This window comes from Grus americana, chromosome 11 (genome assembly GCF_028858705.1).
Source record: "Grus americana isolate bGruAme1 chromosome 11, bGruAme1.mat, whole genome shotgun sequence".
Classification (NCBI taxonomy): Eukaryota; Metazoa; Chordata; class Aves; order Gruiformes; family Gruidae; genus Grus; species Grus americana.
Window position 1 is genome coordinate 6,151,103 of NC_072862.1, and position 23,964 is coordinate 6,175,066.

At 46.8% G+C, this 23,964-nt stretch overlaps 1 protein-coding gene across 6 annotated transcripts in view; it reads left to right on the top strand.

The window, feature by feature from the left end:
* Window positions 1–23,964, top strand: part of FRMD4B (FERM domain containing 4B) — a 134,582-nt gene that overhangs the window by 31,881 nt on the left and 78,737 nt on the right. For 2 of the 6 annotated variants that reach the window (XM_054838339.1, XM_054838340.1), the window contains exon 1: window positions 18,527–18,876. The exons of 3 other annotated variants lie outside the window; for them this stretch is intronic. In XM_054838339.1, coding sequence (XP_054694314.1) covers window positions 18,715–18,876 — 162 coding nt within the window. In that variant the 5' untranslated portion in view covers window positions 18,527–18,714. Of the gene's footprint in view, window positions 1–18,526; window positions 18,890–23,964 lie in introns of those variants that run through there. One more of the 6 variants, XM_054838345.1, reaches the window with a different exon arrangement.

Here is a 23,964-nt window from a genome sequence, read left to right on the forward strand (position 1 = left end):
AGGAGGATATTCTCCCTCTGGGATGGAGTGAATAAACTGGGATGAAACCCATTTGTTTAGGCATTATGTGTTAATTAATTTTAAACACTAATCCCTTCCCCATACACTGTTTCTTTTTTCTTCTGGTTTTTAGATAGTAGAACACAGTCCTGTTCAGAGGAGGGGATGGACAGGTTTTGCGGTTACAAAAGGGCGAAGGTTGTCCCCGTTGACCCCAGGGCTGTGGAGGTTTTGCCTAGCCCTGTGCAGCAGTTCATTTTTGGGGAGTCAGGAGCTTGCCAGAAAGCCCATTCAGAACACGTGAAACTTGAATTCACTTTAAATGTTGCCTTGACCCCCAACTGTTGTATTGCAGCCTCTTGCTGGTGTGTCTCCCTGAGAGCGAGGCGAAGGGGGCGATCCTGTGCGGTGCTGGTGCTGCTGGGAGGGAGGTGGGGTCCCCAGCAGGTCGCACATTCTGCAGCCCCATGTCAGCCCGAGCAGGGCCCGTGGTCCGGCACAGGGCTTGAAAGCACGAGGGTCACTCCATATAGTGCTTTTAGTGGAAAAAACCCCAAACCAACCCCACACATACTCTTACATAAAATTTTCTGGTTAGAACAAACTGAAATAATCTTTGAGCCTCTGGACAATATGGGCTGGTTTTCCTTTTGTACCCAGGCTTCCTTAGACTTCTGATGGAATGAATTTTTAAGTGGTCTCTTTAAACTGATGGGAAGTTTGCTATTCAAGTGGGGGGAAGACATGTGCTCTTTCTCTGATCTTTCAGTGATTTAGTGATTATATTTTTTTTCTTAGTGCTTTCTCTTGCTCAGCAGTTATTCCTGGCTGCCACTGCATCCTGGTTACTTAGCTTTGTCCATTCTTTCAAAATCAATATGCACTGCTAAATTACTGGAGTTGCAAAATAAAAAAAAATCCCATCTGAGGCTTTGGCATGTGAGTATTGCTTATAAAATGATGGTCTGTCATTCAAGCTGGTTTGCTTTTTAATTTCTAATCTATACCTAAGTGTCTCTGAGTGAAAATACCTGTTCAAGGAGAGGTAAAATAATAATAGGCAATCCTAGAAAAGGATTTTTCATTCTGTCCAAGCATGCAAGCTACTGCAGGTGTCTGGAGCAGTGACTTCATGTGCTGCCCTGCAGACTCTTCCCACAGTGCGATGGCTCTGGGCTCACTTTCCAGTAACAGAGTACGGGGTGACCTCTCTCCTGTTGTCTTGCTAGATTTCAGGTGAATTAAGGGACAGACTGGAAAAAATGTGTATGAAACAAATTCCAGCTTGCCAACTTTTTCTTAACATACACAACGCAGGAAAACATGAATTACTTGGTGGCTGTGGACTGTGGAAAGGACTGATTGATCACAGGGAATGTCTTGGGCATGGCAAGTTTCACTCCTTAGATGCAAGGAATGTTTGGGACTGTGGTGGCCTTGAAGAGCTGAGAGCAGCTATAAGGAAGAAAATTGTCCTCTTAAATGAATATTCTTTTCTGTGGTATATTTTTAAATCATGTTCCTTTCTAATCTGAGAGCAATTTTCTATTAGATATCAGTTTGAGGACTTTTAGCTATAATAGAACTGAATTTGGTCAGAGCAGAACTGATTGAAGGGTAGCCACTGCTGAGACGAGCTGGGGTTGTCTGGAGCTGTGCTGGGTTCAAGCCCCTGCAGAACCATCTGTTGGCCTTGGAGGGACTGATCCAGCATGGAAAGGCTCCAGGTGACTCAGTAAGATTTGGGTCAGGTTTCTGGTCCCTCACATAAATAACATGCTATCAGTAAAGGGTCCATGGGGAATATTTGATCTGATTAACTATTGATATAAGCAACTCAGTCCCACTAAAGGTTATTAAAGCCTGGTGAGAATTTATACTATCTTAAATCCCTATTCCCACGGTATTTCCTAATAGGATAATAGACTGTTGCCATACAAAGGCAGTTACACCCTGGTAAGAATTTACCAAGAGAATAAATACTTAAAATGCAGAGTAAATCTCCCAGAATAGGGTTAGATCTCACCATTTCTGGCTGGTATGAAAGCTCAGTGCACACAAGAACATGGGTATTCCCAGGCAGGAGGAAGACTTTCCTGGGGATAGGGGGATGCACTTGTGGTAGTTGGTGCTGCTGGTATGTTGGCTTATATTTGTCTGGCATAAGCAAGAAAACAAAAATACAGCCTGTTTTTTATTAATTGATGGGTTTTTCTCTGTAGGTAGTTAGATAACTCACTGCCTCTGTCTCCTGGGGTCATGAAGACAAATTTAGAGGTTTTGGTGAAAAGCCTATATTGTTCACTAAGTATTGGCACTTCTGCAGGGAAAACCATCAAAAGTTGGGTCGAATATTGAAGCTGGTGATCTGGTTTGAGCAGTCAGGGCACTGGGAGCAAGGTCGAGGCCTGTGCCTGAGCCACACCGCATGCATAGCATAGGGTTAATAAGGTTTTTTTACTTCTCCCTCACCACACCATCACTTGCGCAAATTCAACTGTGCAGTTTATACGTTTATATTGGAGCCCTCCAAGGGTTCTCTGCTGGCGGAGGTTTGGGGTGGTGGAGCCGGCTGTGTGCTGGCTGCCCTCTAGTGAGCCGCTGCCCGCAATAAATCACTGCCAGAGCAGAAAGTGTGGCTCTGCATTCGTAGCCTCTTAAAACTTGTGATCGGCGTAATCCTTTTAATCTCAACCTGATGATGCTCCATCTTGCTGGCAGGAACGTGATTGCTGGTCAGTTAGTGTGTGTGAAGCAGAGAGGGTTAAATTTTGCACATCTGGAGAGTGTCAGTGCTGTAGGAGGTGTAAAGGCAGCTGTTGTGATGTGGTATCAAAGCTCTGCATTTCCACTGACAGTGGGACTGTTCCTGCCCCTGCCCTGTGCTTTTTGGGGTGAACAGCAGCATTATGGGGACCGATCCCTTGGAGGAACTGCTGGCTCAGGTGAACACCAGATTTCTGCACCAGATTTCTGTCTGTATAGTAAAATTGTGGGGTGGCTTTTAACAGCGCTGCGGGAGTGAATCGGTGTGCTCGGGCAGCACGTGCCCGGTGTGCAGGCTGCTGTGCCCGGTGGTGAGAGCCCTTGCTGGGGCTGTGCCCCATCCTCCCCCAGCCATGCTGCCCTGCAGGACCGGCTGCTGGCATCCCTTTGTGCCAACCGTGCTGTTCGAGCACTGGGAAGGTGTTTGCTTGGTTTCCATAGGGGGAGGAATACTTCAGGGCAGGCTTTTTTATCCTGTATTTCTTTGGCTGTTTGTGTATTGTGGTGGTCTTAGTTGGGTACATGTGTGTGGAGGGTCGAAACTGGTGCAAGTCCTGTCTGACAGCTACCATCATCGTGATCCACAATACCATCATTAAGATGTGGTTGGCAACACTGAAATCCCTGGGGGGCTCCCCAAGTTGGGTTGAGGTTTACACATGAGGGTCACCAAAACTATAAGTAATGTGTGCTGCAACCTGCTGAGGAGAAAAGCCAGAGAGAGGAGACTTCAGAGGCATTGGATGTTTTTGTGCTAGAGCTGCCTCTCTGAAGAGCAAGTGTGTGAATGCAGGAAGGGCACCGTAGCAAAATTCACCTGGGAGGTGAATTGGATGGATTCCCAGCTTGAGAGCGGGCTTGAAACAGCCACCGGTGCCCTGGGCTGTTGAAAGACCGGTCCTGCAGCAGCACTTTGAGGAGCTGCTTGTAGGGGATACCCAGGGGTAGGATTGGGTAAGCAGGGTTAGAAGAGCTTAGTCAGGATGTGTGTGTTTAAAGGATCTGCTTCAGCCTGACTCCTGTAATTAGGTAACATGTATATTTCTGTTCCTTGGAAACACTTCATTCGTTAATCTAATGGAGGGAAGGATTAAGCAGAGATGCACTTAGAAGATGTTGAGCAAGGTTGGGTTTGCATCTGGAATGAACCAAGGCATGCAGTGGTCTTAGCTGCTAGAAAGGGGAGTGCCAGAAACATTATTGGGGAGCCATGCCACAGTTCCATCTGTGCACCAGTGTCTTGGCAATACACCTGGCTTCATCTGTAGACAAAGCCTACTCTTAGCTTGGACAGGGAGGTTATTCTGTGTGACTGGGTAAAAAAATCTGGAAAAATGCAAGAGTTTAGGATGCACGAGACTCTTGTAAGGGAAAATAGCTGCTCTATTTGCTGTAGTGTCCCAGCAAAGGGGCTGGATGAAAGGAAGAACAGTGAAATGAAGAGGATGAAATTCATATGTTGTAATGGGAAGTGAGGATTAAGCAAAGGCAGGAGACTGCACCAGAACTACGGGTATGAATTGATAAAGGCTTCTCCTAGCAAGCAGTCCAATAGCATGTCAGAGGTGCACCTACATGGAGATGTTCAAATTCTGAACGTTGCATTCTCTAAGCAGAGTGCTCTGGATGCTGTAAGGAAGGCAGTGGCTCTGGGGGTGCTGATTTTACACACACACTCCAGGGATGTGCAGTGAAGTGGGTGAATCTCTCCCTGAATAGCAACAGTTCTCTACGAGAAGGCAGAGGCAGCTGAAATGCAGCAAAGCACGAACACTAGTAGGCCTACGGTGGTGAAGGATGAGACATCTAATACCCCAATTTCTCCCTAGGAAGTGATTTTATCAGGGGAAATAAGGAAGTGACCTGAGGTCTGAGCTCCTTCAGCTGACCTGAAGAGTTTGAAGCCTGAGCATGTTTCTGACAGTCGAGGGGGAGTCCTGCAGCTGTGGGCAGGCTGGATCCTCCTGTGGTCACTGGTACTGAATGGAGCCAGGCTAACTCAGCCCAGGATCAGCCTCTCCCTCAGCACAGTGCTGGCTCAGAGCCGCAGCAGCCAGTTGCTGTGTGTTCTGGTGCATTCGTATGGTGCATCCCATATGCAACAAAACAGCTACTGAAACCTGCAACTGTGGGAACTGAGATACTTAAGGCATAAGAAAGGTATCATGGGTTGTGTTTCTAGATCAGATGAAACTTTCTTGAAATGTTCATGGATCCTCTCCTTTCCTGGGAAGTTAGGACACATGGGGGCTTGTCATTTGTAAAGTGATGCTGGTTGTAATGGTTCTGTATAGCCTGTGTAACAGATGAGGCTGGAGGGGGAGAGAAGTGGAAACAAGGCTCCCCATTCCTGACACTGAACAGTAAAACTAGGGCTGTGGAAATTGAGGTGCATACATATAAAAAGAAGGAAGAGGCTGTTTGGTTACAACTCTGGTATTGAAGTTCTAACTCTCGTTTGGTTCTCTTTTTAGTCATCAGTTATGTCCTTTGAAAATGGTTAAGTGAAAGTCTTAAATCCTATGAAGCTGCTTTCTTTTTTTTCCCCCTTCCAAGCTGGGGCAGGAGCAAACACATGACTTAAACACCTCCTGTGCTGGGCTGGCCTTCAGCATAGGCAGCAACAGGCTGAACCAGTTTGCTCACTGCTTTCGTCTCCTGACAGGCGCTCTCTTGTCCCAGGTGCCCTGGGAGGTGCTTGGTCTCTTCTCCCAGTGCTGCAGGAATTCCCCTGCCTGCAGCCACCAGCTTGGGTGCCGTGGTGTGTGGCCAGCAGCCTTCGACTGGCGGCTGTGCAACGGAGGAGGCTTTGCAGAAGACTCGAGCTGATGTTGGGGGACTGACCGGAGCATCTGGATACAGAGTTAAAGAAAAGTTTTTTTTTTTATGGTGTGTGGCAGAGGATAAGGTGTGCAAGCAGCTTTCACTTCCAGAAGGTACCTGTCTCCTGAGTCTCAGGTGAGAGAAATTTGTTGTTTGAGTTGATGAGTTGAGTTGCTTGAGCCTGGGAGACTGTTGCTGCCTTTTGAGTTGGAGATGTGTGTGTTCCTGTGCTCAGTGGAGGCTCTCCTGGGAGCTCAGATCAGAAGTGACTGAACACGAAGGGTATTTGAAAGCTTCTCCTAAGCTTGCTTTGAGTGGGTGTTGCCAGTGGCAGATCTGCTCCTGGTGCAGTTCCTAATGCTGGGCTGGCTGGTGGATCAGGCATTCATTTGGATCCAATGTCTACCATGGATGTTGAGGGGAGCTGAGCCCTTGCACCCTGTGCCCCCATTGCTGGGTCTGGGCACCCACCAAAACCCCCCTGGGGACAGTTGCCTTCAGGATCTGCTTTATATGGAGCTCCCTGGTGCTTTGGCTACTATTTGAGGTCTGCTCAAATCCAAGATTGATCCAAGAAGTTGGAAGCTCCCTGATTAATGACTGAGACTTTCATGTGTACTTGTGTATAAGTCCCTTAAATTTCAATCTAAAGATGTGGAAATGTTGGCTGTTTTTCTCCTTCCCCTTTATCTATCATAATGGAAAATCTTGCAGCAACCATCGGAATATTTAGAAATGAAATTGCTGATATAAATGTGCTCTGGCATAAGGCACAAACAGCTGGAAAATGTGCTTTCTCCTGCAGTATTTTAAGGATTCATAGCATCATCAAGGTCTATTCACTAGAGCTGGCACTGCAAGCCTAACCCGTATGTCAGAAAACAAATGATCTGTCCCCACCTTTCGGTAGGGTATAGCCCAAACATGCAGTGGGCAGGTGAAGATCCCTTTCTCTCCAGTGACAGACATTCTGCCCGTCAGCTCAGCTGTACCTCAAAAGGGATATGCGAGTAAATCCCTGCTATGGTAGCTGGCAGCAAGCATATTGAGAAACAGATGGTGCTGTTCTACAATTTTATCTGCTGTAAGACTGATGTATAATTTAGCAATACAGAAACATGAATTGTATTCCGGTGGTTGCTGTGTTCTTGTGGGGTTTTTGATTTAACAATCAGCAGGAGAAAGGGGTAAATGATATATATAAAACTTTTTTACTCCCAGAGGATTTGGAAATGTAGCATCCACTACATTTGGTTTTGGATCCCTGAATTTATTTTCCCCTTACCATTTCTGTGTGAATGCTAGGAATGAGTTGTGTGCTGCAGGAGCTTGCTGCCTCTGTGTGGAAGGGGCCAATGCCCCTGTGTCCTGCCAAGGGCAGTTAGTGCGATGGGAAGGACAGGGCTGCGTAGGGGAGGACCAGTCCTCTCTCTGTGCCCCTAATGAGATGTTATTCTCCTATGGGCAGCCTATGGTACATTGGGGCCCCTTTCAGCCTACAGCTGTGCTTTCTCTACCCCTAGTCCTGGAATTTTTCCCACCCTAAAGCTACTGCCTGTCTCCTAACAGTTCCTCCAATCTTTTTTCCCCACTGTGGCCCAAATATCCTTGTTTGCCTCCCTAACGGATGAAAAATGTTTAGGATATAGGGGGCATGAGGGATATAGCAACCTCAGCTTTGGTGGATGCTGAAGATGGGACAGGACCTGGTGAGCTACCTGATATCCCCAGTGTCCTGTACTGAGAGGGACAGGTGCGTGTAAGGAGAAGGGAGTTTGGTCCCTCTGTTCCTTGTGTGGCTTTTCAAGACTTGAGAAACAGGTATATGGGACAAGAGGATGAGACTGGGCCCTGCTACACACCCAGTCAGCAGTAGCTGGAAGTCTTCCTTCTTCCTCCTGATGTAGGACTATAGTAAGAAGAGGACCAGGTGCTCTGTTTTCCCTGGGCTTGATGCCCCCTGTCCCTTTCCCTTCCAACCACATGCACAGGATTGGGAGCAGCACTCCTGGGAAGCATCCTCCAGGAGCAGCCGGGCAGGATGGCGTGACCTGCTGTGGAACAGGCAGGCAAAGGGCTTTTTGTGCTACACTTTTGCCCATTAACCTGAATGAGAATACCAGCTATTTTTTTAATGTCAATTTGATCCTCTGACCTCAGAAAGGGCCTAATATGAGCACTCCAGCTCTGTTTCCAAGCATCCTCTTCCTGCTCCAAATGGCTTCCTTTCCCTGGCTAAGCTCTCATCATGTCCTCTCCAAGGAGGATGGGAAAAATGCATTATAATTTTGCAGTCTTGGCAAATGAGGAATCATGCCCCTGAAAACAAATGCCCATTAATTAGGACCATGAAATGCTGATTGAATCACAGCTCTGATAATAGCAAGGGCAGCTTGCAAGCCTGCTTTATATCCCAAAGGTGGGGGGGGGGGAACTCAATGAGAATTTTTCTTTTAGGGAGCCATTTCAGCCACTCCTATCCATCTATTTAAAAGTTTCTCTGCCAACAGGTACTACTCAGTTACTGCGTTGTTTCCATTTGAAGTATGAGGGGGAGACTGAAGTTATTGCCTAGGATAATTGTTAACAAATGCTGAATTCTCATTTGTGCCTGCTATAGCAGGAATAACTTTTTTTTAAGCATATGAATGGTCCCAGATTGACCCCCATCGGGGAGTTTTTGTTGTTGCAGGACAGCCAGAAGAGAGATGAGGAAACTGCGGGGAGCCTGGCCGAGGTAAAGCCCTGCTCCCAGCATGTCTGTTCTGCTTCCCTCTCTGCCAAGGTGACTAGGGAAAAGTTTAAAGGGGTTAAAAACCAGAACAAAATGCTGGATCCAAACTATATTGAAAAGTGGTTTGTTCTTTTTTTTTTTGCTGAAGATGAGTTTTAACAGTCTGTGCTATCAACAGCCCTTTAGTAAAAATCCACTCTCCCTTTCTGCTGTTGCCTCTCCCCTTATTCTCCCTAGTAAGCTACAAAACAAGCGAGTCCAGTTTAGTAGTGGGCTGGGGTAACCCCCCTGCACCCATCTCGTCACCCCCCAGCTGTACTGGGGTAAGGGGTTGTTGCACAGCTTTACCTGCTGGGTCTGGCCATGGCCACCAGCTGTGGTGGCAGATGTGCTGGCAAGCGGGGAGCTGGCATGGGCAAGACCGCGGTGCTGTGCCACATGTGTGTGGTTGGGGGCTGTGAGAAAGGGACGAGATGTGGGGAAACCTCCCCTGGCAGGGACAAAGCTCTGACACCTGCACCCCGCTTTCTGAAGGGGTGAGCTCCTTCTGACCTGAATGGGCTGAGCCAGCAACTGCAGCCATCCCACTGTCCCCTCCGCCTTTCCCTTCCCACTTCCTTTCTTATTGTTTGAGTTTCTGACGTTTCCCGATGTCATTGCTCCTGCCCCAGGGGCGTTGGATACAGCCACTGCTGGCGTCAGGCCTTTCTCTGGGTGCTTTTTTGTAAAAAAGGAGGGAAAATTGGACCAGGAATCCTTGCTCTTGTTCTTGGAGGGGCTCTGCTCAGCTTGAACATGCGAAATATGTGTTGTTGTAATTTGGCCCATCTTTCTTGGCAAGAACAACTTTGAATTTCTGTAGTATCAGTGCAGATGACTTCTCCAAATACCGAAAGTTTCAGTGTAAATGCAAGGGTGGTAACTGGGGAAGGACTGACCTGTGTGGTGGTTCCAGAAGGCACATCATGATATATGAGGCAGAGTTATGGTTCAGGCTTTTTATGCTGATATATATCTTGTGGGCCCCAGCTATGTGGATGATGGATTTCTGATCCATCCATGTTCCTGAGGTTGGGCTGAAAAAAAAAATCACAATTTTTTAATTTTAATATAACAAAAAAATGTGGATGGCTCGAGTAGCTAGTGATTGAAAAATGCTTGCTGAGGCCAAGGAGAGATGAACTGAGGAATGGCAGGAAGAGCTGCAGGACATGACAGTGAAGAGTTGGATCAGCCAACTGTTGGGGGTCAGCTTGTTGGTGGGGCAGCACGTGGAGCTCTGATGGCATGCCCGGCCTTGCTGCGAGCCTATTGAGGGTAGTTGGAGTCTTTCCATCGATTTCAATGGGCTTTGGATCAATCCCATGGCATGCTGCTTGTTTATTTTGGAGGCCTTTTTAAGATAAAAGCACCCTTTCAAGGCTGCTCTTTTTCATTCTCCTTTGGTTCAGTTGCTCCTCGTGCCCGGTGGCCTCGTGCCGTTGGATGCACACCTGCTTTCTGAATGGCCAGCAGCTCGTGTGCTTTGGAAAGCGTGCTTCAGTCCTGCTCACAGCAACGTTTAGTGCCCTGTTTAAGCGATGTGGTTCCTCTGTGGGGAAATGCCTTGAGCTGCTTGACTTGTTTCCTTTTCCATGGCCAAGCACTCAGCACCGAGGCTCCCCTGTAAGAAACACGCTAGAGCTCACCTGCTCTGACAACAGAACATACTGATTTGCCTCCTTTCAAATTCTAGATGGTTATTCCCCATTTATTTGTCCAGAGCTGGCAAATGCACACTGTACTGGTACTTTGTTAGTAAAATGAGGCACTTGCTGTAGCAAGAGATGATACATTGGATATTATGGGGTTTTGCGTCCCAGCTTGAGAAGCACAGTTGCAGCAGACCTGCGTTCTCAGAAAACATCACTCCACAGCACCAAGAGTGCTGGCAACTTATTATATAGATTTACTTTACCATTTCTTTTTGCCTCTTCTACTTTCTGGTGCTGTCTCTGCTGCTTTGTGATTCTCCCTCTGCAAAAACTGGCTGGGAAGATGCGCTGCTTTGCCTCAAAGCTCTGAACCGAACTCAGCCGTGGCAGGTGGAACTGGACCTGTTGATTTCAGGTTGTGCCAGCTCAAATCCGAAATAAAAATGGCATGGGGACTGTTCTTTACTCGAGCATGCCAGGGCTGTGGGGCTGGATGCTGGTGGTCTGGATTCTGGGGTAGATGAGATGAGCACTGTGGCCCTGGGAGAGCATCAGCTGCCTTGTGCCACGCTGCTGCCATCAACCCTGCTGCGCTCTGCCAGCCAGCAACACTGGGGATGGGGCTTGGTGACTTTAAATACAGATTTTTGAAAAGCTTGTATTGGTGCTTTGGTGTGCCCAATACTGAATGGGCGCAGAAATGAATCCTGCTTTGCTGGGTTTTTATGGTCTGAAACTGGGGGTAGGGAGAAGCACAAAGGCATCCAAGATGGTCTCTCTGCTCATGTTTAATAGGATGTAGTAATCTAAACTGTCATTTGAGCATGTACGCAGGGAAGGACAAGTCCTTTCCTGGGTGGTGTACACCTTTTCTGGGCTAGGCATGACCCATAAAGTCTAATCAAGGGCAGAGCATTGCTCTGAGTCATGATTTTTCTGTAGGCTACAGCATCCTGGGTTACTCATCCTGAGAGAATGAATGCACTGAGGATATAATTACAATAGTTATACATCATTTATTCTCACTCTTTAAAAGATTCTTGTCAGGAGACTGATAGGTTTGGGTTGTTATTTTTGTCTTCGTGGCCATATATATCATGCAAAATGCTGAAACTTTACTATCTCATTTATGCCGCTTCTTACAGCGTTGTAGATCTCTGCCTGGTATTTAGGTTATGTAGTAATTCTACCCCATTTGTCATAGATTAACGAGGCTATAAAATAATCATAAAGCTGGGGCAGCCCTGGATTTTCATGCTCCTCACGTATTTGTATCTACCATGAAATACTTCATCCAAAAGTAATTACCTGACTTCTTCAGGCTCCCTTTAATACTCCTTGCCAACTGAAACGCAGGAGACGCTGTCCCATTTTTGGCCAGGACAGCAGCAGGGCAATGCTGGCATCCATCGTGGGGCTGGAGGGAAGCTGAGCAGGTTTGGTACCTGTCGGGGAGCACGGTGCCCATCCGAGTGACCTGTCGGCAGAGCCAGGGAAGAAACCTTCCTGCTGGGGCTGTGGGAAGCGCAGGACAAACCGGTGGGGCTGGATGCATTTCCCTGCCAGCCCCTTGGTCCTCCAGACCTTGAACCTGCTGCTCTTCTGATAAGACCCTGAAGCATTTCATGGCTCCAGTAAGGTGATGGACAGGAAGAGTGACATGCACCATGAAAATGCAAACCAGAGAGGTGTGCGGTGTTGCTCCAAGCTGCTGGGGAGCTGCAGCAGGTGTCAGTGGGAGGTGGAAGGGACTGTGCTGACCCAGCTGGATGTTTGGGCAGGTGAGGTGGGAATTTTGTCAGAATGGTGTATAAGCGCACAGAAGCTATTATAATTTTGCCTCCAGGACCAGGATGCTCAAAGTATTTTGTGCACTTTGTTACTCCCCTGCCAGTTTGGGGGATAGAGGCATGAGACTGCTGAGACTGTAGAAGGAAAATGTGGGTTTGTCCCTTCCTATCACTTATTTTCATGCATGTGACAGCTGTCTGTCCCTTTGTTCTGCAGGGTCTCAGCCGCTCTTCTGCAGAGGCTCCTGGTCCCCTCTCAGGGTTGGGCTGGTTATCGGGGGTGGGAGGCACAGGCACAGTCTGCGTGTGAGAGCGACCTGGTACAGGGCAGGACACCAGGAAGGCAAAATAAGCAGCTTGGAGAGAAATTGCTCTTCCTGCTGCAGCAGCTTGCAAAGGCAGCCACAGCCTCTGCTCCATGCCACTGCTTCCCATGGGTGCTCCCTGGAGAGACCGCCCAAAAGCGGAGGTCGGGGGTGCCTCCCTCTTGCGAGGGTCTGGCCCGGCAGCGGGCTGGAGCAGTGTGAATCATTTCCTCCAGCAGCACTACCACCGCCCTGGTCACAGTGTGGCTCTGGGTGAAGCCCTCTCCGGGAAAGGTGGCGGCGGTGGTGTCACTTTCTCTGCAGCTCTGAGGATGCTCCAGGTTTCCACCCTGTGCTTGTTTGATCTCTGGTTTCCTCCAGATGTGACTTGGGAGTAGCACCGAGCGCAGGATGATTTCCGTGTCACCGGTAGTGACTCTCCTCTCCTGATGAAGCTTTCCCTGAGAAGGAAGCCCTTCCCACAAAGCAGAGAGGAGGATGGATCTCCAGGCTCCTGCCCCATCCTGGAGCAGGGAAGGCAGCACCACATTGATCCTGACCCCCTGTACAGTGTCCTGGGGCAGGTCTCTGTGCCGGGAGAGGTGCTGGTGACTGGGTAGATGGCAACCTTCCTGTGGGTCCCCAGCTTGCTGTCACTTGTGCTGCTGAGAGAGAGCATAAAGCAGTTTGTCTGAAAGCATTTGCAGACTGTATGTGTGTGATAGAAACAAATCCTCTTTCAGCTGGAAATCAATTTTTCTCATGTTTTTTCAGCCATCCTTCTCCAGAAGTCTGGGGTGGTGTTTCCCCTTATGTATCTTTTCTGTGCAAACTGACTTGATGGGGCTGTAGACTTCTACAGGCTTACAAATATGTGTGAATAAAAATTTAAATAAAATTTGTATATAAGTATATGTTAAATAGTGACATGCATTAAAAGTCATGCTCACTGCTGCCAAATTGTATGTAAACTTCGAGTTACACATCCTCACCTGCTTATATCCGTGTGGACATTGAGGTTTCACTGAAGTCGGTGGAGCTGTGCCAAATTACACCCCTGATGGTCTGGCCATAAACTACTGGAGGAGCTAGATCTGTGTCATAAAAACTGGGTGACATGTTCTGATGGTGATAGCAAAAGATGATAAACCCTGACTTGTGAAACTGGAGCATATGCTACTTGTTTTGAACCTGACCTGATTTTGTAGTTTTGGGTATAGCGGGTAGGAAAGTTTGCTGTTTGAGGAATCAGACTGCAAGCTGTTTAATCATTTATAAAGTTAAAAAGCAGTGGCACTTCATTTCTGATGTGAAGTGCTAATTAGTTTACTATGGGATACAGGAAATTCATGTTTCTGGCAGAGCGGCTGTTCATCTTTAAAAATGTGTTTATTTGACTGCATTATGTTTATATCATTAGTGTAGAGCAATATATGTACAGCCTGAGCTCTCGGAGGAGGGGAAAAAAGGCAGTAAGACATTTAAAAGTATGTAAGGCTGCTGTTAAAGGAGCTTATTAGAGGCTGTGCCTCACCCAGAGAGAATAGCATTAGGTACCAAAACTTCCCTCTGCAGCTGTGGATCGTTTGGGGTGTAGTTGTGGTGTCCAGCTACATCAGTCACTTGGGTGCAGTTCAGTGGGCAAAAGCTGGGAATCCAAATTCCTGGTGTAGCACCTGGGGAAGGGTCTGAATACCTACATTGGATGCTGTTATTAGCCTTAAAGGGTGGCAGCCTGGTCCTTTCATGCAGATTTCATTTGCTTTCTAAATTAAGGTTTGATAATGTGAGTGGAGGTAGATAAATCTTTGTGGAACTGTAGACTTATTTCTGAGAGGTCCCAAAAATTCATGCAAATATAAAGGATTAAAGTAGGTTAGTTAGGAATATCTTGTGATTTTTTTTTTTCTCAACAATTTCAAAGAATGAAATTGGTTCACAAACACTTCTTACCAGAACTTGAAAAGCTCTTGATCATGGCAGGTTGGATTACAGGCTTATCCTATGCACTGGTGCTGCTTTTTAAGCATCTTATGTACTGAGAGGTTACAACATCAAAGTGAGGGCGCCTGATGACTGTATTTCACTTTATCTTTATTAAGTTGGTAATTAAGGGCCAGAGTGTAGCAAAAATGATTTTTGAAAAGTCATTTCATCTTTATTTGGAGTTAATTGCATTAATACTCACAGCTTGACAGGCTTGTTGACAGGAACTTAAAAAAGTGTTAGGGGGATGTGCAGCTTCAGTGTTGTCTGAGAGTCCTAATTCCCAAGTAATCCTGTTGTTCGTGCTCATGAAAACTCCTATAAATCAGCACCTTTGGGCATTTAAAAATATATTTTTAAAAGCAGTGTAATTGTGCCCTGTTGGCTTGTAACTGGAGCAAAATGGGAGAACTTTGGAAATTAAATGTGGATTTATGCAGAAAGGAGAAACATGTCTGGGTGTAGCAGGATGAGGTGGGACTGCAGCTGGTGTCTGGTGGGAATTCAGTGGACAGAGCCCTTTGAGTGCCAGCATGGACCTCAACGATGCTTATTGTTGCCCTAAGACCATCCCAGGGTATCAGGGCTTTGAGGGTTTGAACCCTGGGAGTTGAGGTAACAGCAGATTTCAAAATAGTGATGTGTGCCATGAGACAGAACTGTTTCTTATAACCTTGTGAAGGCTGTCTCTGTGTTTGGTCTTCACTAAACTTTACTGCTTGCTTTACAGAACATTATGAATATTGGTTGCAATCATGTGTCGTCAATATATGAGGACAAATTATGGATTAAAGTGTGTCTTAAAGCACTGGTTAGGACAGACATCTGCTAGCCATATAATTAGGCATTTTGTGCATCTGCACAATAACTTGCCTTTTACTGTTTGAAGGCTCAGAGACCAAAAATGATCAAAGCTTTAATTTCATTATCTGCCACTAGGGACTTTGCATGTCCTTCTTCCTATATGTCTAATCAAAAGCTGTGTCTAGGGGCAATACTGCTTTGTAGATACAAGGGAAGAGTGATGCTCTGGTCTCACAGGTAGATGAATTCTCTATTCAGGTGAACTTCATATGAGCTACTTTGAAAAGAAAAGCAGCAATTTCAGCTAAGCCTTGTTCCATTCATTTTGGCACATAAGATAACATGCAAGGAAGCCTGAGAATCCACTTGGGATCATCTTTTCCTATTATGTGGGTAGCAAGCCTTTGTGCTCTTTTAATACTTATTATTCTGGAACTATGATCAATAATGTAAGGAAAAGCATGAATCAACCACATATCAAGTTTTGTGTTGTCTTTTTAAGTGATGTTCTCCTTAGATTCCTGTAGTGTAGGCTTATTCCTTACCAGAAATGAGTGCCCTGTTGTTCATATGACTGTACATCAAGTAGATTTGCAGTAGCTGTCTCCTGTGTTCCCTTGAAAGGGGTACATACATCTACAAAGATCTTTCCTGAGATATCTATCTTCCCCTCCTTCCTTGCAGAACAGCGATCTGGATACTACAGCCTTTGGAAACCATCCGAGTATCCTACTCGCTGTGCCTTGCTGAATTTTCTGTGATGTCTATTCTGACTCTAAGGAGCCTGAATTTTATTTAGGTACTTGAAATTAACCCACTTGCAATCAGGTTTGGAAAGTGGAAGTCAATAGAAGTCTAAGACTGATTCAAATGGGTAATTCATCAGCTGCATATTAAAACACCGAAATTATTCTAAATTGCGTTTAGCTCTTTGCATCATAAACTTTCTTTGTTCTTTTTTGTTCTGTGAGTGTCCAATGCTATGCCGCAGGTTCAAGGGTCAACTGGGAAGGTGAAGTCCAGATGGCACTTGCTGCTTATTTCTTTATCACCTACTTCATCTGCGGAAGGGATGACAAGATGTATGAGAAGCTTTTATTCATGAGACTGGACTTTGAAGCCCATGTACCCTAAGTAAGGGTGGCGAGAAGGTTCTTGCCTTGCTCTAGCCTACATGTGGAGCTATAACTTTACTGTAAGGGCATAAAGCCTGCACAAGGTAATGGAAATATTGATGGGTAAAGTGGTTGGGAGTACTGAGGAGGGAGGGTGTGAGCACATATGGCTCTGCCTTCTGAGATGGAGCCATCTGAGGCCATTGCTCAGGCATGCAGTAACTTGTGAAGCGTAAAGAGTAACTGTGCAAAATGTGTAAGTTCAATGTAAAGATACCATGGATCATAGACCAATTTTAAAAATAAATCCCTTGTGCTGTGTTAAAGGAGAAAATACTCATCCTTAATTTTTCAATCTAGTTAAGTGATAGGGAAAATGAGAAGGCACTGAGGACAGGAGGCCCAGAGCAGAAACATTTAAACTTTTCATGGTGGGTTGGTTGGATTTTCCTGGCGCAGGACAGAGCTGTTCCCTGCGCTGTTCTTTAGCTACAAAGCTCCTTTTCTTTTAGAAATGGAAGTTGAAAACTGGATTTTCTTTTTTTATCTCTGTTTAAATTTGGATATGACTTGACCTTAACGCACAGATGCCATTGGAGATTTTCCTGGCTGGTTCCTCTCCAAAGCAGCGTTATCTAAGGGAATGGCAGTTACCCGCTGCCGAGCCTGGCGCTGGTACTGGCTTAAGTTATTGGAGTAATTCTCTGTAGATATTTGTCACTGCTCTCTTCCGGTGGAAGATGGAAACTTTTTCCATTTTGTACACTCATGTAGTCCTCTAAACACAGAATTGTGGTGATGGCCAGCATTGGAGGAGGGGGAGGAAGACTTCCTTGTGGCCACAGGCTCTAAAACAGCAGTCAAAGGGGCAATAGAACTCTTGGGGGTGGGTACGTGGGTGCTGGATTTCCATGTAGAGCCTGAGTCTTTACTTGCCTCTTGTTATAACAAGCTGTATCTCTGCACCGGCTCACTTTGTAACAGCTTCTAATAACACTTGAAATATAGTTCTTTTTCCTGTGTGAAAGCAAGGCTGGGAGAGACTTAAACTCCTTGGCAGCAGCATAGCCAATAGATACTAGCACAAGCAGAGCTGCTTTTGCTTCGTTAGGCATAAAAAGGAAAAAGTGTGGTGCTCAGAGACACAGGTCCAAAGTCTGTCTAAAACAGGCAGTCATCTGTCTACAGAATTACATCACCCCAACTATGACATGGGAGCTCACCGTGCGTGAGTGTAGGCTCTTGCAATACGAAGAAGGTGGATTAATATGGAATGAAATGGGTTTTGTGAATATTTGCCCTGTGCTACAGGGATGCAGGGTGTCTTCCATGAAGAGTGTTTGGGATGGGGCTGCTGCAGCTCTGGTGTCGAGGCTGTCTGCAGGCAGTGCCCTTGTGGAAGCAGTACCAGCAATGCCATGGGATTTAACTTTCCCATCCAGCTTTCTGCAAGCTGTTCCTGTCCCCTTTTCATTCATTCTGTTGCACAAGAGAACTTTTACAGATTGGTCTTGCTGATGGTCTTAGCCAAAAATCTGCTCTTTCAGCAAGGCGTGGATGGGGGCATGTGCCCCCCCACTTGCAGCTTCTGGCCCAAAAAGCTTAGGAAATGTCAAATCCTCTGAGGGGTGTTAAAAAGATTAATTGCCCTTTGACTTCCACCCTTCCTTAGCTTTTAATAGGAAAGAGCTCATGAATGAAAGGTGTGGCTTGCTGGCATTAACAGTTTAAGCCCCAAAGGGGCAGGGTGCTGCTTAATTTTATACCAAGTATCGAGGCAAGGCTGGATTCTCTTGTGGACTATTATTTCAGTGTTTATTTGCTGTGGGCTGTTTGTGAGGAGCTCAACTAGCACAGGCAGCTTTTTCTCATGCAGCAAATGCTGCATTAATGGAGTTGTGTTAGTTTAAGAGTAGAACAAAATTGTCTCTTAGCAGGTGTTGAGCATTGAATCAGTATGATGCAACAACCAAGGGAGAGGCTTAGAGCAGGGAGATGGTTCTGTGCTCTGGGCATCTGCTATGATCTGAGCTGGAAAAAAAGTTAGTGCATCTATATCTGCAGGAGTAATCTGATTCCTTTTTTTTCTTCTTTCTCCATTCTCTGGCTCCTGAAGGTGCTTTTTAAAATAGGATTTCTAGTGTATAATTTGAGCTGGGAGAAAACGATGACAGCTTTGTTCCCTGTATGGCAGATAATGAGGTGTTGGAGGCAGATAGCGCTGGGTGTTAGGCGGGAGCTGCGTGCGAAGCGCCTGCCCAGCTTACTGAACCATGGTGGCGATTAACGCTCGCGAGCGGTTTCCTTCTTTTCCTGTAGCGTCTAAATGGGGTGGTTGTCAGTGCATATGGCAAAAGGGTTAAAATTTAATTAGAAAACATAGTGGTAGCTACTGGAGCTTAACAGAGATTTATATAAGCTGCTAAGAAGGACAAGGCTGCTGTGTGAGCTGCTGGTAGGGCTGAGCTACTGCAGCCGCTGGCTCGGCTTCAGGCGCGGGCGGCTGGGGCATGCCTGGGAATCTGCCCAGGAAGCGCCGTGAAAGAGGAGTTTGTTTTAAGGCTTGACCCTGGCTCTGTGCAACACCCCTGCCCTCCGCCCGCCGTATAAAGCCGGGCTGCCGTCATGCCAGGCGTTTGAACGAGGGAGCGAGAGCCAGCCGGGACGGGGATTTTGTTTTGCCGACGGGAGCAGCTCATGGCTTCGGTGTTCATGTGCGGGGTGGAGGATCTGCTGTTCAGCGGGAGCCGCTTCGTCTGGACGGTGACGGTGGCGGCACTGAGGAGGTGGTACGCTGCCCGGCTGCGGGCTTGTCGGCAAGCCCTGCGAGCATGGTGCGGCCTCCGGGATGTCTACCAGGTAAAACCCCCCGGTAATCGCCCCAGGTTTTGTTTTTTAAAAAAAAGTATCGTGCCACCGGACAGACATGTGCTTGCTCACCTGTCTGATTGCTCAGTGCACGCATCCCGGGTGCGGCGGCTGGGATGGGATGAGGGGAAGAGCATCGTGCCAGAGCCGCAGCTCACGCAGCCCTGGCATGAGGATACCCGGCAGGCTGATAGTCTGAGCTGTTGTCAAATACCGCTTTCAAACAGCCAGCGCTGTGCCTCTGCCCCGACTTCTGGCTTTGGGGGAGATACTTCCTATGTTAAATGTGTTTTATCAACCAGTTTATCTAAAAGTGTTTGGGCAGCCGGGAGCCCCTCTTGCTGGCCACCATCCTTGCGCTTGGGATCTGGGAGATGGAGCTCAGCTCTCAGCCTGCGCTGCCATCGGGCGCTTGGAGCACGATGCTGCTGTGGGAGAGACTGGCTGTAGCTTTTTCTGCTGTGTGTGTGTTGCTGACTGGCAGCAGACTGTAATGTGATCGTACTTTGCATTGCAGGGGGATTGCTGTTTGGGGGGGCTGCAATGAGTCCTGAAACAACTATTGGGAGGTTCCCCTTCCTGCAGGCAAAAACCTACAGCACCATACTTTTAGTTACTGTGGTATCCAGTTGCAGTTAGGGTGGTGTCACTCTTTTCGGAGTCTGTTTTTGCTGGCAGTTACTTATTTTTGTGTGTCTGTATTTATTTTTGTCCCACACGTAAACTTGTGATGTGTGCCTGGTCACAGTGTCAGTGTGCGTGTTTGCTAGATGATGTTGAATATTTCAAAGCTGTTTCTCCTCTCTCCCTGGTGTGTTGCAACACAGAATGACACAGCTCATAGCAAACAGCTCTCCAGAGCCATCAGGATGTAACTTCCATGGGAAAGTCATGCTGAAAGGACATCTGTGCCTCTTTAATCCCAAAGGGTCTGTTGCTATTTAGCTTTAAGATATGCCCAGGAGTGGGAGAACAGCTTTACAGTGATAGAAGTGCTTACAAGTGCTCGAATGCACCTTGGCATCTTGTGCAGATGATGGGTGTAAACACTGTGATATATGTGACATGTGTGTCACTTGAGGAATATGGATCATGTATAGTTAGGCAACGCAGGAATACGGGCATCGTTGCTCCCCATTTGCCCACCTTTACTGGCCTGATGAAATGTGGGACACAGCCCTGGCTCCCTTTGCTCTCTATAAATAAAATCCAGCTACACCTGTACTGTCGGGGTGTTATTTTTGGAGGCTGTTTGTGTTAAGACTGTGGAGCTCAGACTGCCTTTGCTCCCTGCTGCATCCCCATGGAGGCAAACCCCATCCCTCCAGGGCTGGAATAACAGCTCGGTACGGACCAGCTCTGACAACAGCTGTATTCAGCCTGCTCAGCTGTGATTCTCTGATGGCTGGCTTGAAGTGAAAAGATTTTTTCCAAAATAAAGTGACTGTATCTCTGGCCAAACTTACTGTGTCTTAGGGGCTGTTGGTGGATTAATCTGGCTTGTCTTTATGAAAAGCATCACTGACTTGTGTCTGTGTCCTAAAGTGGGGATGTGAAAATGGGTAAAAAGAGGAGATTGGTCCTTCTGTCATCCTTCCAGGTGGCCTGTGAGCCGGGGTGGACTAGGAGCACCCCTTCCCCGGTCCCCTCTGCCCCCACAGCTTGTCACAGCCATGCAGAGAGCACAGCCTCACTGCTGGGGAAATATAATGACCTGTTGCTCTGTGCTCACTGCTCCGAGGGATGGACTTTGCTGTGTTATCCCTGGGAGGTGGAACTGGGCAGAAACAAGGCAACTCGCACATTTTAATGTCAGGAATTTCCTAGTGGTAATTTGGGGTGTATTAAAGAGATGGCTGAAAGAATGCCCTGCAGCTCTTCCTTGGGTTGCACAACATGTTGCTTTTTGTGCCAAGGTCTTGGCTCTTTGCTGCTAAAACCACTGGCAGTATTCTGGCTGAGCCCTGTGAGTGCAGGACTGAGCACACAGTGTTAAATGTCACTGGTCTGGATGTTGAAGCCCTATAAGAAGTTGAATCAAATATTATTTTTTTGAACACTTCAAGCTATAAAAACATCTAACAAATGTAGCTGGATGACCCCTGCATGCAGAAATGTACTCGGAGCCATGCTGTGTTAGATTTGTTCACCTTGGGCTTGCTGGAGGAATACAGGAGTGAGAAGTGCAGAGCTCTCCAGGGGGTTGTTGCTCTGAGGAGGCGGATGTTGCAGTGTCTATGGGACTAGGCTCTCATCTTGGACATGAGATTTCGTGTCCCGTCATTACCATAGATCCTGCGTTATCCTGGGAAATTGTCTTCCTTTGCTGTGCCCCTGTTCTTTGTCTGTAAAATAGATAATAATGCTCTTCTACCTACCAGGGATGCTATTTGTATTCTCAAATTTTTGCTAGAAGTCCTGTAGTTAGTGCAGCCAGATGAAAGCATGGGTTTGCCTTGTGTTCTTAATATTGGCACCTGGAGAGGTGCTTAACAAAGTCTTTTCCCACTTTGGCTTCAGCAAGAATGTTCATATTTCTGTAACTCCTTCACATTCATATTCCAGGTGTAAAAAAAAAAAAAAATACCATGAGTTGAATATAAAGGCTCTTTTGACTAAACCTATGCTTGTGCCTTCTCTGAGGACTCCCTGGGCTGTACACAGTGTAACAAATCAGGAAACAAGTCAGAACTTTGTCGCTGAGCTATGTGCAAGGGACATGCAGAGAGGGATGAGGTGACAGGCACTTGCACAGCTGGGCAGCCCTGGAGGCTTCAGTTTGCTTTGATCCATAGCTGGGATTCACATTGCTTTGTGGATATTTTCAGGTAAGTTGGATACTGCTAGCAGGTCTTTTTTTAATCATCAGTACATTGCTGGTGAAAGGAAAGCCAGTGGGATTGCTTTTCCCTGGGCTGGTAACTTTTGGGACGTTGTTGTTGTTTTTAATTTTTCTTTTTTGGTGTTTTTTAATGAAATGCTTGCTAGCCTCATGGGAAACCTGAGCTTGAGTCCCAGCACAGAGAAGCCACTAACAGGAGAAGCCTTTCTACGCAGGGCTCTCACCGATGTCTTTTGAAGTTGGCAGGTGCAGGGGCTGTCATGCGGGCAGAGCCGCCTGGCCAGGGGAAGCTGAAATCCTCTCTGCCAGCATAAAGCCTTTACCTGCCTTAGCAGCTTTGAGTACAAAAAAAAAAAAACCCTGACAAGAACAAACCAGCCTTTGTCAGTCACCTTCTCTTCAGCCTTGTTTCTAGCGTGTGTGTGTAGGAAACACCTTCCAAGGTCTCACTGGCTGTTGTTTCATCGGTCCCTGGTGCAGGGAATTCAGCCACAGCCCAGCGAGCCGAGCTCAGGCACTTCCCCAAGCTGGTGTCTGCTCCGGGGTGCTGCCATCATCTGTGCCATCCGCCAAAGGAGAAGGGATGTCCTATTTGCCCAAAGCCTATTCATCTGGAGGAGTTTGAGCCAAAGTGCTGACGGGGTGTCCCGTTTCACTCTGAAATAACCTCTGAACCCAGGCATGGGGAGGGGGGTTGCACAATATGTACATTTATCCTCTGTGAGCACTCAGGTTGTGTGCCAGGGAACATTGTCTTGTCCGTGACAGAGAGCATCTGAAAGCCTGTCCTAGAAAAGAGACTTGCAGAGACAGCTGATGGAAGAGCTGGCACAGATCTTCAACTGCAGCAAGTCAATACGAGTTATTTGGGCTATTAGGGCTTGGAAAAAATCCTAAGGGAGAATTTGGCATAGAAGCCTTCATACAAGGGTACCTGTTTCCTATAAGGGAAAAGCGAGGGATGTGTTTTGTGGAGATCGGGCACGTAGTGCTGGGGCCTGCCAGCTGGGCTTGGGGGATCTTCCCAGAGCCCCTCCTGATGCCCACAGCAGGATAGCATGGCACTTCTGGGTGTCCTGATACTCTTCCAAAATAAAGCTTTTGGCAGGGCTTTCCACATGCTGGTTTTATAGGCCACCTGTCTTAGATTTAATTATAGAGCAGTAAAACAGAAAGTGTAATTTTTATATAAATGAGGTTAATAAGCAGTGTCAAAGCCAAAAACTTTCAGGATCAACATCTATCCCATGTTTAGTTACTTGCGTTACCACTGGCCTGACTTTCATTGGGATGTCAACACTACCGTGTTCTGGTGCACATCTTGCCCTGAGGTACAAACACCAATTTTTTCCTAGAAATTCCATTGCAGTCAGTCCTCATTAGGCCCTATGCTTTAAGCATGAAAGATACATTGCGTTGGAGTCTGTCTGATAGTGCAGCTAATTCTATAAATTAAAAACTGGTCAAGTGAATGCTTCAGTGTCAGCATGAAAATGCATGTTAGTCCGCTCAATGCGAAGTGGAAAAGAGAAACTAGGCAAACTGTCCCCAAACTCCCTGCAGAATATGATGACATGTTGTGATTAATATCTGCTGGACATGAAACTGGGTATGGGAGCATCTCTGTGATTAAATTATTTGGTTACACTAGTAATTTGACTAGCAATCTCTGGTGTAAGAGTGTAAATTGAATTCATGTGGCTTGTTGGACAAAGTGCTTTTTAACCTCTGAAAGGTCACTTCCTTTGAAGTGAAAAAAAAATTTCCTGATGAAGCACAATAAATAATCTTTGTACGTGTGTCCATCCCATATGTACCTGGGGTGGAGGAGCGAGAGGAAGCGGTTGACTTCTGTTTCCGATGGTGCTAACGTAGTTGGTTTGCATAGTAAGGACTGTGTTTCCTCTGCTACCACACCTTAACTTTTTGTTATAAAAATGCTGACAACAAATCGGAGATGCCTTTTTTTTCCACAATGATGAAAAGTGGTGCTGGAGCGGCGAGGGTGAGCATGAAGGGGAAGTGTTGTGTTGTCAGGGCAGAGCTTTCCCTGCTCCGCACCGGACAGACCCTGCGAGCGATGCTCAGAGGGAGCATCTCGGGTGTCCTTATGGGTCAAGGCTTTCCAAAGGGAGCTCAGACCTTTTTAGAGGATGCTGAATATGTGCCCCTTCAAAGACTTAACCTTGGTCACTGGGAACTACCGGATGCTCTGGAAAAGCTTTGCCCTGACTGCT